This window comes from Eriocheir sinensis, chromosome 53, assembly GCF_024679095.1.
Source record: "Eriocheir sinensis breed Jianghai 21 chromosome 53, ASM2467909v1, whole genome shotgun sequence".
Taxonomy (NCBI): Eukaryota; Metazoa; Arthropoda; class Malacostraca; order Decapoda; family Varunidae; genus Eriocheir; species Eriocheir sinensis.
The window spans coordinates 4,948,294-4,958,293 of record NC_066561.1 but is presented as its reverse complement, the minus strand read 5'-3'; the positions used below and the strand labels follow the sequence as shown (position 1 = coordinate 4,958,293).

The 10,000-nt window shown below is 45.7% G+C and overlaps 1 protein-coding gene across 8 annotated transcripts in view; it reads right to left on the bottom strand.

The window, feature by feature from the left end:
• Nucleotides 1-10,000, bottom strand: part of LOC126983235 (uncharacterized) — a 212,588-nt gene that overhangs the window by 17,420 nt on the left and 185,168 nt on the right. For 7 of the 8 annotated variants that reach the window (XR_007735694.1, XR_007735696.1, XR_007735697.1 and 4 more), the window contains exons 22-26: nt 9,449-9,503; nt 6,486-6,590; nt 5,777-5,893; nt 4,866-5,063; nt 3,636-3,802 (exon numbers count right to left, since the gene is read on the bottom strand). Coding sequence is in view for 4 of the 8 variants with exons in the window: in XM_050835873.1 (XP_050691830.1) it covers nt 3,636-3,802; nt 4,866-5,063; nt 5,777-5,893; nt 6,486-6,590; nt 9,449-9,503 (642 nt within the window). In the remaining 4 variants the exon portion in view is untranslated. The remainder of the gene's footprint in view (nt 1-3,635; nt 3,803-4,865; nt 5,064-5,776; nt 5,894-6,485; nt 6,591-9,448; nt 9,504-10,000) is intronic. The other variant, XM_050835875.1, reaches the window with a different exon arrangement.

The following is a 10,000-nucleotide window of genomic DNA, read 5'->3' as shown; positions in this document are numbered from 1 at the left end:
CTTCCTTCCTTCCAGCTTCTCCTTTTTCATTGTTCTTCCTCTCTTTGTTTCCTCATATTCCTTCCTATCTTTCTTTTCTTATCTTCTTTCTTTAATATTTTTCCAGCTTCCCTTTCTTACCTACACTTTTTAACTTTTTCTTTGGTTTTCATTTTCTTTAACCGGAGACTTACTTACCTTTCTTAAAACAAACCTCTTTTCTAAGGTCCACATTTTCTTAACCAGAGACCAGAGACTTACTTACTTTCTTAATTAAAACAAAGCTCTTTTCTAAGGTCCACATTTTCTTAACCAGAGACCAGAGACTTACTTACTTTCTTAAAACAAAGCTCTTTTCTAAGGTCCACATTTTCTTAACCAGAGACCAGAGACTTACTTACTTTCTTAAAACAACCTTCTGTAACTTCCTTAATGATATACTTGTGGAAAAATCTATCTTTCTCCTTCTCCTTCTCTTTCTTTCTCCCTTTCTTAAATCATTATCATCATTCTTTCTCTCCCTTGTACTCTCCCTTAATCATTCTCCTTCTTCTCCCTTCTTCCTCTTTCTTTCTCCTTTTCTTAAATCATTATCATCATTCTTTCTCTCCCTTGTACTCTCCCTTAATCATTCTCCTTCTTCTCCCTTCTTCCTCTTTCTTTCTCCTTTTCTTAATCACTGTCATCTTTCTTTCTCTCCCTTATATTCTCCCTTCCTTGATCTTTCTCTCCCTTCTAATCTCCCTCTCTTCATCTTTCTTTCTCTCTCTTATAATCTCCCTTCCTTGATTATTCTCTCTCCTTTTCTTAATCATTATCATCCTTCTTTCTCTCCCTTTACTCTTCATACATATTCTTTAATTATTCTCCCTTCCTCCCTCATTCCCTCTCTTTAATTACTCTCCCTTCCTCCCATATTCTCTCTCTCTCCCTTCCTATTTTCTCATCTTTCCCATCATTCACTCCCTCTTTCTCCCTTATTCTTCCTTACACTCACTCTTCCACTCTTATTAATCTCCCTTCCTCCCTTATTCCTTCATTCTCCCTCCTTTCCTATTTTCTCATCTCTCCCATCAATCACTCCCTCTCTCTCCCTTATTCTTCTTCACCCTTCCACTCCCTTTCCAGACTCTTGGCTTACTCTCCCTTCCTCCCTATTTTCTCATCTTTCCCATCAATCACTGCCTCTCTCTCCCTTACTCTTCTTCATACTTCTACTTCCACTCTAGAATTACTCTCCCTTCCTCTAAATCTCCCTTTAATTAGCCCTCTTCCTATGTCTCCCTTTATTTAATCTTCCTCTCCCTTGTTCTTCCTTACTTCCTTCTTCCACTCTTCATTCTTTACTCTCCCTCTTTATCCTCTGCCTCTTTCACTCTCTCCCTTTTCCTAACCCTTCCTCTCTCCCTTCCTCTCCTTCTTGTCTTCCTCTCATTTCCTCTTCCTCTTTATTCTTTAATCTTTCTTCCTCTCTATCTTTTTATTAGCCCTCTTTCTTTTCCTCCCTTCCTCTCCCTCACCCTTTCTCCCTTTCCCTAATCTCTCTCTTTCTTGCTCTCCCTCAAACTCTTCCATTCCTTATTCTTTACTCTCCCTTCCTTTCAGTATCTCTTTAATCAGCTCCCTCCCTCTTCCTCCCTTACCCTCCCTTGACATCAGAGCCTTGTAGGAAGCAGGAAGTGATGGCCAGGTTCCTCCCTTTACTCTCCCTCCCTCTCCCTCTAAATATCCTTTAATCACATCCTATTCATTCTCCCTCTCTCTCCCTTCCTCCTCTCTCCCTCACCTCAACTCCCTGGTAGCAATAGGAAGTGTCATAATACCTTGTTTTATTCTCCCTTTCTTAGTCATTATCTCTTTCTCTCCCTTCTATTCTCCCTCTCTTAATCTTTTTTTTCTCTCCCTTATATTCTTCCTCCCTTGATTATTGTCTTTCTTTTTTCTCCTTTTCTTAATCATTTTCGTCTTTCTTTCTCTCCCTCTTCTCCCTTCTACTTCTCTTTCTCCCTTTCTTTATCATCGCCATCTTTCTTTCTCTCCCTTTTGCTCTCCCTTAATCATTCTCCTTCTTCTCCTTTCCTTTGCCTTTCACTCTTCCTTCTTCCTCGCCTCCTCCTTTCATTCTTTCTTCCTCTCCTCCTCCTTTCATTCTTTCTTCCTCTCCTCCTCCTTTCATTCTTTCTTCCTCCCTTCTTCTTCTTCTTGTGTTGTTATTTCTTCCCTTTCTCCTTCCTTTCGTCTTTTCCGCTGCTCTTTCTCTCTTCCTTCCACTTTATCTCTTTCATTGTCCTTCCTCTGTTATTTGTTTCACCCTTTCTCTTCATCTCTCTCTCTCTCTCTCTCTCTCTCTCTCTCTCTCTCTCTCTCTCTCTCTCTCTCTCTCTCTCTCTCTCTCTCTCCATCTACCATTCTACCCCTACTTAACTTCAGCAGGCAGAGGGGAAACTAGTAAAAATCATCCCCTATTTAACTTTCTCTTCCTTTTTTTTGCAATTTCCTATTTTACTTTCTCTTCTATTTTTTGTAGTTCGCTATTTTACTCTTTTCCTTTTTTGTAGTTCGAGAAGAAAAAGCAAATCATCTTTTCAAATTCTCCTTCCCTCTCCCTCTCAGTCCCCTGCCCTCTCCCTCTCCCTCTCTCTCTCTCTCTCTCTCTCTCTCTCTCTCTCTCTCTCTCTCTCTCTCTCTCTCTCTCTCTCTCTCTCTCTCCCACACCTTAACTCAAGCAGGATTTTAGTGGAGGAGAGACAAGTGTAGGAGAAATAAGTAATTGCCCATTTCATATAAGCCTCTTTCCCTCTTCCTTGTTCTCTCTTTTCCTTCCTCAAGATCCCTCGCAATCTCCCTCATGTCCTGAACTCGTAGAAATCCATCTCTTTTCTTTTCATGTTCTTTCACCTTTTTCTCCCTTCTTTTTATTCTTTTCTCTCTCTCTCTCTCTCTCTCTCTCTCTCTCTCTCTCTCTCTCTCTCTCTCTCTCTCTCTCTCTCTCTCTCTCTCTCTCTCTCTCTCTCTCTCTCTCTCTCTCTCTCTCTCTCTCTCTCTCTCCTCCTAAACTCCAGCAAGTGAGGAGGAAATGAGTAAAAATCCCTCTCTCTCTTTTCACATTATTTTCCCCTTTCTCTCCTTTTCCCTTCTTCTCCTCATTCTTCTCTATGTCTCTCTCTCTCTTCCTCTTCCTCCTCTCCTTCTGAACTCCAGCAAGTGAGGAGGAAATGAGAAAAAATCCCTCTCTTTTCACATTATTTTCCCCCTTTCTCTTCCTCATTCTTCTCTATGTCTCTCGAACTTCCTCTCTTCCTCCTCTCCCTTTCATCCTTTTCCACTTTCTCTATACCTCTCTCAATCTTCCCCTCGGTCTCTCTCCCTCTCCCTCACACTCCCCTCTCCTTCCTCTCACACCCCTTCCTTCTCCTCGCCTCTCCCCCCTCACCTTCTGATCTGTATATTTTTGTCTTTTTCATATTTTTTTTCTGTACATTTTTGTCATTTTTATATTTCTCTCTCACTTCCTGAACTTAAGCAGATGAAAAAAAAAATATCCCTTCCTTTTTCACATAATCTTTCTCTATACCTCTCTCAATCTTCCTCTCGATCTCTCTCCCTCTCCCTCACACTCCCCTCTCCTTCTCCTCCTCTCCCCCCCTCCCCCTCACCTTCTGAACTCCAGCAGGGCCTTGGTGGATGCGGGGGTGCCGGAATCGGGCCAGGAGAGGAAGTGGAACTGAGTGACGGTCCGAGTCTCACCGGTGCGCACATTCTTCAGGTAGAAAGACCTCACCAAGTAGTCATCACACCAGATATGCTCCGACACCAAGTGGACCTGAGGGGGGAAGTGGAGGTGAGGTGGAGGTGAGGTGGAGGGGGGGTGGAGGAGGGGTGGGGGTGATGGTGGAGTAGGGGTGGGGGTTATGTTGGTGGAGGTGAGGTGGAGGAGGTGGGGGTGATGATGGTGGAGGTGAGGAGGAGGGGTGGGGGTGGGGTGGGTGAGTGGAGGTGGCTGGATGGCGTGGTGGAGTGGATTGACCAATATATCTAATTCCTATCATCCTCTCCACTCCCTTATACCTCCCTTTTTCTCCCACCTCACTCTCCCTCTTTCCCTCTCTCCCTTATAATTCCTATCTTATACCATCCTCTATCTCCCTTCTTATATATCCTTGCTTATATTTGCCTTTCTCCAATCTCCCTTCTTTTATCTCCTTTCTCTCTTACAACTTTTTCTCCCTTATATTTCCTATCTTTCTTATACCATCCTCTATCTTCCCTTCATTCTTATATATTCTTTCTTGCTTATATGTCTTTCCCCCTTTCTTCCTTCTTTATCTCCTATCTCACAACTATTTTCTTCCTCATAACTTCCATCTTCCTTTTTATATCTTCTATCTTTATCCTATATTTACATCTTTTATCTTCCTCTCCTTCTGTCACTCTTCCTATCTCCTCCCTTCACACTCATACTCTCTCTTTTTCTATACACTTCGTACCTCCCTCTCTCCTCCCTCTACACTCACAATTCGTTTTGCCTCCCTCTGTTCCTCTCTTCTCCCTTCCCACGCACCTCATGGATATGGTAGAGCTCACTGCCTTCCTCTCCTTCTGTCAATCTCCCTATCTTCTCCCTTCACACCCACACTCTCCCTTTTATATACACTTCCACCCTCTCCCTCTCTCCTCCCTCTACACCCACCTCCATTACTCTCTTCTCCCTTCCCCACGCACCTCATGGATTTGGTAGAGCTCACTGCCTTCCTCTCCATCTGTTAATCTTCCTATCTCCTCCCTTCACTACCACACTCTCCCTTTTATATACACTTCCTCCCCTCCCTCTACACCCACACTTCGTTTCGCCTCCCTCCGTCCCTCTCTCCTCCCGTCCCACGCACCTCATAGATGTGGTAGAGCTCGCTGCCTTCCTCGGGCCAGTAGCGGTGGCAGAGCGAGTGGCCGTTCTCGGTGAGCCTGGACAGCATCACCACCACCACGCTGCCCTGCTCCCACACCAGCTGCCAGAAGTCAGCTGCCGTGGCTTCCAGCGGGCCCTGGGTGGCGATGTAGGTGGGGTTCCGGGGGTCGTGATCCGTCTGTAGGGGGGGGGAGGGGAATTGTGATGAGAAGCAGGGTATGTAACAGGCTTGGGTCCAAGTACATGTAATGGTACTCGTCCTCAAATACAAAACATCATGTACTTGTGTCCGTACTCGGGCGCCAAGTACTCGACATTTTTACGAGTACTTTTGAGTACAACCAACAAATGCAAATGTGGGGCAACTGTGGTGTTAGACGACCTGCCTGGGTGGCGGTGAGGCCAGGGTGAGGGATTAACAAAGGTGTGGCCTAAGCTTAGGAGGCCTTGGGTAGGCCAGGTGACTTGGACCCTGGGGTGAGGTGACACTGAAGTCATGTGAGGTGACTCAGGACAAAGAGGGCTGGGCAGTTCGCCAATTCTCAAAAGCAAAAAAGCAGAAAAATTCATAAGATTAAATCAGTAAAAAATACTTGTACTTGTATTCGAGTACAATACAAAATTACTCGTACTTGGACTCGAGTTCAGCTGCAAAACTGAATACTTGTACTTGTACTTGGATTCGTGATATCGCAATGCAAATAGAGGGGGGGTAGAGGGGGGAAAGAAAGAAAGGGTGATGGGAAAGGAGAAATAGAGCGTAGCATATCCCTGCTCTCTTTCTCCCTTCTCTTTCACTCTTTATAATTCTCTTCCTTCCTAACCCACATAGAAGGGGCAGCCAGGTAAGGTAGCAAGCAGACAGGTGGGCGGGTGGGCGGGTGTACTCACAATGGGCGAGGCGTTGATGTAGTCGGAGCCGTTGACGTTGGCGTGGGCGTTAAGCACCACGCGGTTGTTGTCGTAGGGCACGGCGTCAGGGTAGCGGTTCTTCTGGTTGTTCTCGGGCTGTTTGGGGGGGAAGGAAGAGGAGGAAGAGGAGGAGGAGGAGGAGGAGGAGGAGGAGAAGATGGTACAGTTTGTTAGTTTATTATTATTTGTAGTTTTAATTGTTTGCTGACTAATTCTATTCTTCTCTCTCTCTCTCTCTCTCACTCTCTCTCTCTCTCATACTCCCTCCCTCTTTCCTTATCGCATTCTCTCTCTTTCCCCTTTCTCTCTCCTTCTCTCTCTTCTCTCTCTCTCTCTCTTACTCTCCCCTTCCTTCTCATTGTATTTCTCTCCTCTTCCCTCCTCTCTCTCTTCTGTTTCCCTTTCCTCCTCATTGCTCTCTCTCTCTCTCTCTCTCTCTCTCTCTCTCTCTCTCTCTCTCTCTCTCTCTCTCTCTCTCTCTCTCTCTCTCTCTCTCTCTCTCTCTCTCTCTCTCTCTCTCTCTCTCTCTCTCTCTCTCTCTCTCTCTCTCTCTCTCTCTCTCTCTCTCTCTCTCTCTCTCTCGGCCTCTTGCAGTTTCCCTATGTTCTTGTGTTCTTATGTTCTTTCTACCCCTTCCATTCCTCTATTTCTTTCTCCCTTCCCCCCTTCCTCCCCCTTCTACCCATACCTTGAGGGCGAGGGTGGTGGCGCAGGAGTCCGCTTCGTAGGCGCAGAGGGCGATCCACTCTTGTTCCAGACGGTCCTTGTTCTTCAGGTGATCCTCCATGTACGACTGTGGAGGAGAGGGAGATGAGGTTAGTGGAGGGGGAGGTGTGGAGGAGGGAGGGGACAGATGTGGTGGAATGTGGAAGGTCAGTAATTATGGAGGTAAGGTTAGTGGAGGATTAACACATGTGGAGGAAAGTGGAGGCAAGGTTAGTGGAGGGAGGTGGAGCGGAGAGGAGGAGTAACAGCTGTGGAGGGAAGAGGAGGTGGAGGGAAAGGGAGGGGGGGACATGAGTGGAGGGAGGTGGAGGAGAGAGGAGGAGTAACAGGTGTGGATGGAAGTGGAGGTGGAGGGAAGGGGAGGGGGGACAGGAGTGGAGGGAGGTGGAGGAGAGAGGAGTAACAGGTGTGGAGGAAAGTGGAGGTGGAGGGAAGGGGAGGGGGGACAGGAGAGGAGGAAAATGGAGGCAAGGTTAGTGGAGGGAGGTGGAGCAGAGAGGAGGGATAACAGGTGTGGAGGGAAGAGGACGTGGAGGGAATGGAAGGAGGAACATGTGTGGAGGCAAGGTTAGTGGAGGAGGTGGAGAGGAAGGGAGGGGAGGAGGTGGAGGGGAACACAAGTGGAAGAAGGTGAAGTCAAGGCAGCAGGTGTTGAAGAAGGTGGAATGGGAGCACGTGTGGAGGAGGTGGAAGGGAAACAAATGTGGAAGAAAGTGGAATTGAGGGAACTAATGTGGAACAGGTGGAGCGGGAACACGTGTGGAGGAGGTGGAAGACAGAGGAAGAGAAGGTGGAGGAGGATGTGGAGGTGTTTGTGGAAGTGGAAGACAGTGAGTGGTGGAAGGGAAGAGGAAGAAAGAGGAAGAGGGAGAGGAGGAGGAAGAGGAAAAGAAAGAGGAGGAGAGGAAAATGAAGAAGAGGAGGAAAAGGAGGAAAATAAAATTGGACCCCAAAGAAGTATATTGTCATTAGTACTACTACTACTACTACTACTACTACTACTACTATTACTACTACTACTACACAACACAGGTAATTATGTTAATGAATAGGGGAGGGAAAGGAAGGCAGGTGCAAACAGGTGTGTGTGTGTGTGTGTGTGTGTGTGTGTGTGTGTGTGTGTGTGTGTGTGTGTGTGTGTGTGTGAATAGTAGACGGAATGGAAAAATAAGCTCAAAAAATAAATAATAAAAGGTAGAAAAAATAATGAGGTGGAACAAAGGACTGTGGAAGAGGAGGAGGAGGAGGAGGAGGAGGAGGAGGGAAAAATTTCTATGATAATAAGAGGAAAAAGTGAATCTTGTCTCGAGGGAAATAACGTAAGAAAACACGATAATGAGAGAGAGAGAGAGAGAGAGAGAGAGAGAGAGAGAGAGAGAGAGAGAGAGAGAGAGAGAGAGAGAGACCTATGAACTCCACTCTCCCCCTCTCTCTCCCCCCCAAAAACAAAACAAAACAATAAACAACAACAAAACTGACAAACAAATCCAGAAATCAAAACAAAACAAGAAAAAAGAAAGGAAAAAGATCAAGAAAATGATAAGAAATAAAATCGGTTTTCATACTTAGACATTATGAGGAAAAAAATAATTGTAAGGAGGAGGAGGAGGAGGAGGAGGAGGAGGAGGAAGAGGAAGAAAAGAATAAAAGAGGCAGACAGAGCGTAAACAAGAGAAGGAGGAGGAGGAGGAGGAGGAGGACAACAACAACAGACAGGAGGAGGAGGAGGAGTGGAGGAGGAGGAGGAGTAGAGGAGGAGGAGTGGAGGAGGAGGAGGAGGAGGAGGAGGAGGAGGAGGAAGACTGGAAAATGGGAAAAAAATGATAAAAAAAAAAGAGGAGGGGGAAGAAGAAGAGGCTGAAGAAGATAAAGAAGAGGGAAAAGAAGAAGGAAAAAATAGACCATTAGAACTTTTATTTCGACGCCATCTTTCCTTTGGGCTTCTTTTCATTCTCCTTCTATTTTACTTTTGGGCTATTTTTATTACCTTCATATTTTGGGCTATTTTTATGACCCTTTGTATTTTGGGCTATTTTTTTATTCCGCATTTCTATTGGGCTATTTTTTCCTGACGGTGAAGATAATTAGGTTGAATTGAGAGGGAGGAAAATAGGTGAGGCAAGGGGGAGGGGCGAGAGGAGGGAGGAGGGGAGGGACAGGTGAGTGTTGTTGTTGTTGTTGTTGTTGTTGTTGTTGTTGGTGGTGGTGGTGGTGGAAGAAGAGAAGACGAAAGTTAAGGAAGGAGGAGGAGGAAGAGGAGGAGGAGGAGGTAGAGAAGAAGAGAAGAGGCGATTAGGAAAAAGAAGAAGAGAATAGTTGAAGGTGGAATGAATAGGAGGAGGAGAAGAAAGAAGAGGAAGAGGAGGAGGAGGAGGAGGAAGAGGAGGAGGAGGAGGAGGTTGGAGTGTGGTAGAGGAAACAGGAAAAAAAAAGTAGAAAATGAAAAATAAGTAGAAAAAAATAAAACCAGGAAGAGTAGAGGCAGGAGGAGGAGGAGGAGGAGGAAGAAATAGAAACAAAGGAAATGGTGGAAAACAAGAAAAGAAGGGAAACCAAGAAGAGGAGGAGGAGGAGGAGGAGGAGGAGGAGGAGGCGGAGGAGGAGGAGAAAAAAAAAGAAACCTGAAGAAGTAGAGGAAGACGTGAAAAGGGAGAGAGGGGAGGGTAGATAAGGAGGGGAGAGAGAGAGAGAGAGAGAGAGAGAGAGAGAGAGAGAGAGAGAGAGAGAGAGAGAGAGAGAGAGAGAGAGAGAGAGAGAGAGAGAGGAGAAGAAGGAATAAAAAGGGGAAGAGGAAGAATTAGAACAAAAAGAGGAAATGAAGAAAGAAAGCAAATGGAGGTGAATGATATATACAAAACTCCCAAAAGTGAAGAGGAAGAAGAAGGAAGAGGTGGAGGAGGTGGAGAACAGGTGGAGATGACTTACCAGCACCATGTGGCCAGTGGAGATATCCATGTTGGAGGTCACTGGCTCCTCACTCCTGAAAGAATGAATCACTTAAGGACCATGCTCAGTTAGTCAGTCAGTCAGTCAGTCAGTCAAGCAGAAGTTAAGAAGAGATAAGAGTCGATAAATCCGTCAGTCAGTCAGTCAGTCAGTTAGTCAGTCAGTTAGTCTATCGGTCAGTCAGTCAGTCAGTCAGTCAGTCAGTTAGTCTATCGGTCAGTCAGTCAGTCAGTCAGTCAGTTAGTCTATCGGTCAGTCAGTCACTCAGTCAGTCAGTCAGTCTATCGGTCAGTCAGTCACTCAGGCAGGCAGTTAGGTATTAAGACCAGCTATGAAGTTAATAAATCAATCAGTCAGTCAGTCAGTAAGCCAGCTATTCAGTCAGTCCCTTTGTCAGCCATTCACTCAGTTAGTCAGCCAGCCAGATATTTAGACAGTCAGTCAGTCAGGTAAGTCAGTTAGGCAAGTCAGTCAGTTAGTCAGTCAGTCAGTCAAGTCAGTTAGTAAGTTCATCAGTCAATCACGTCAGTC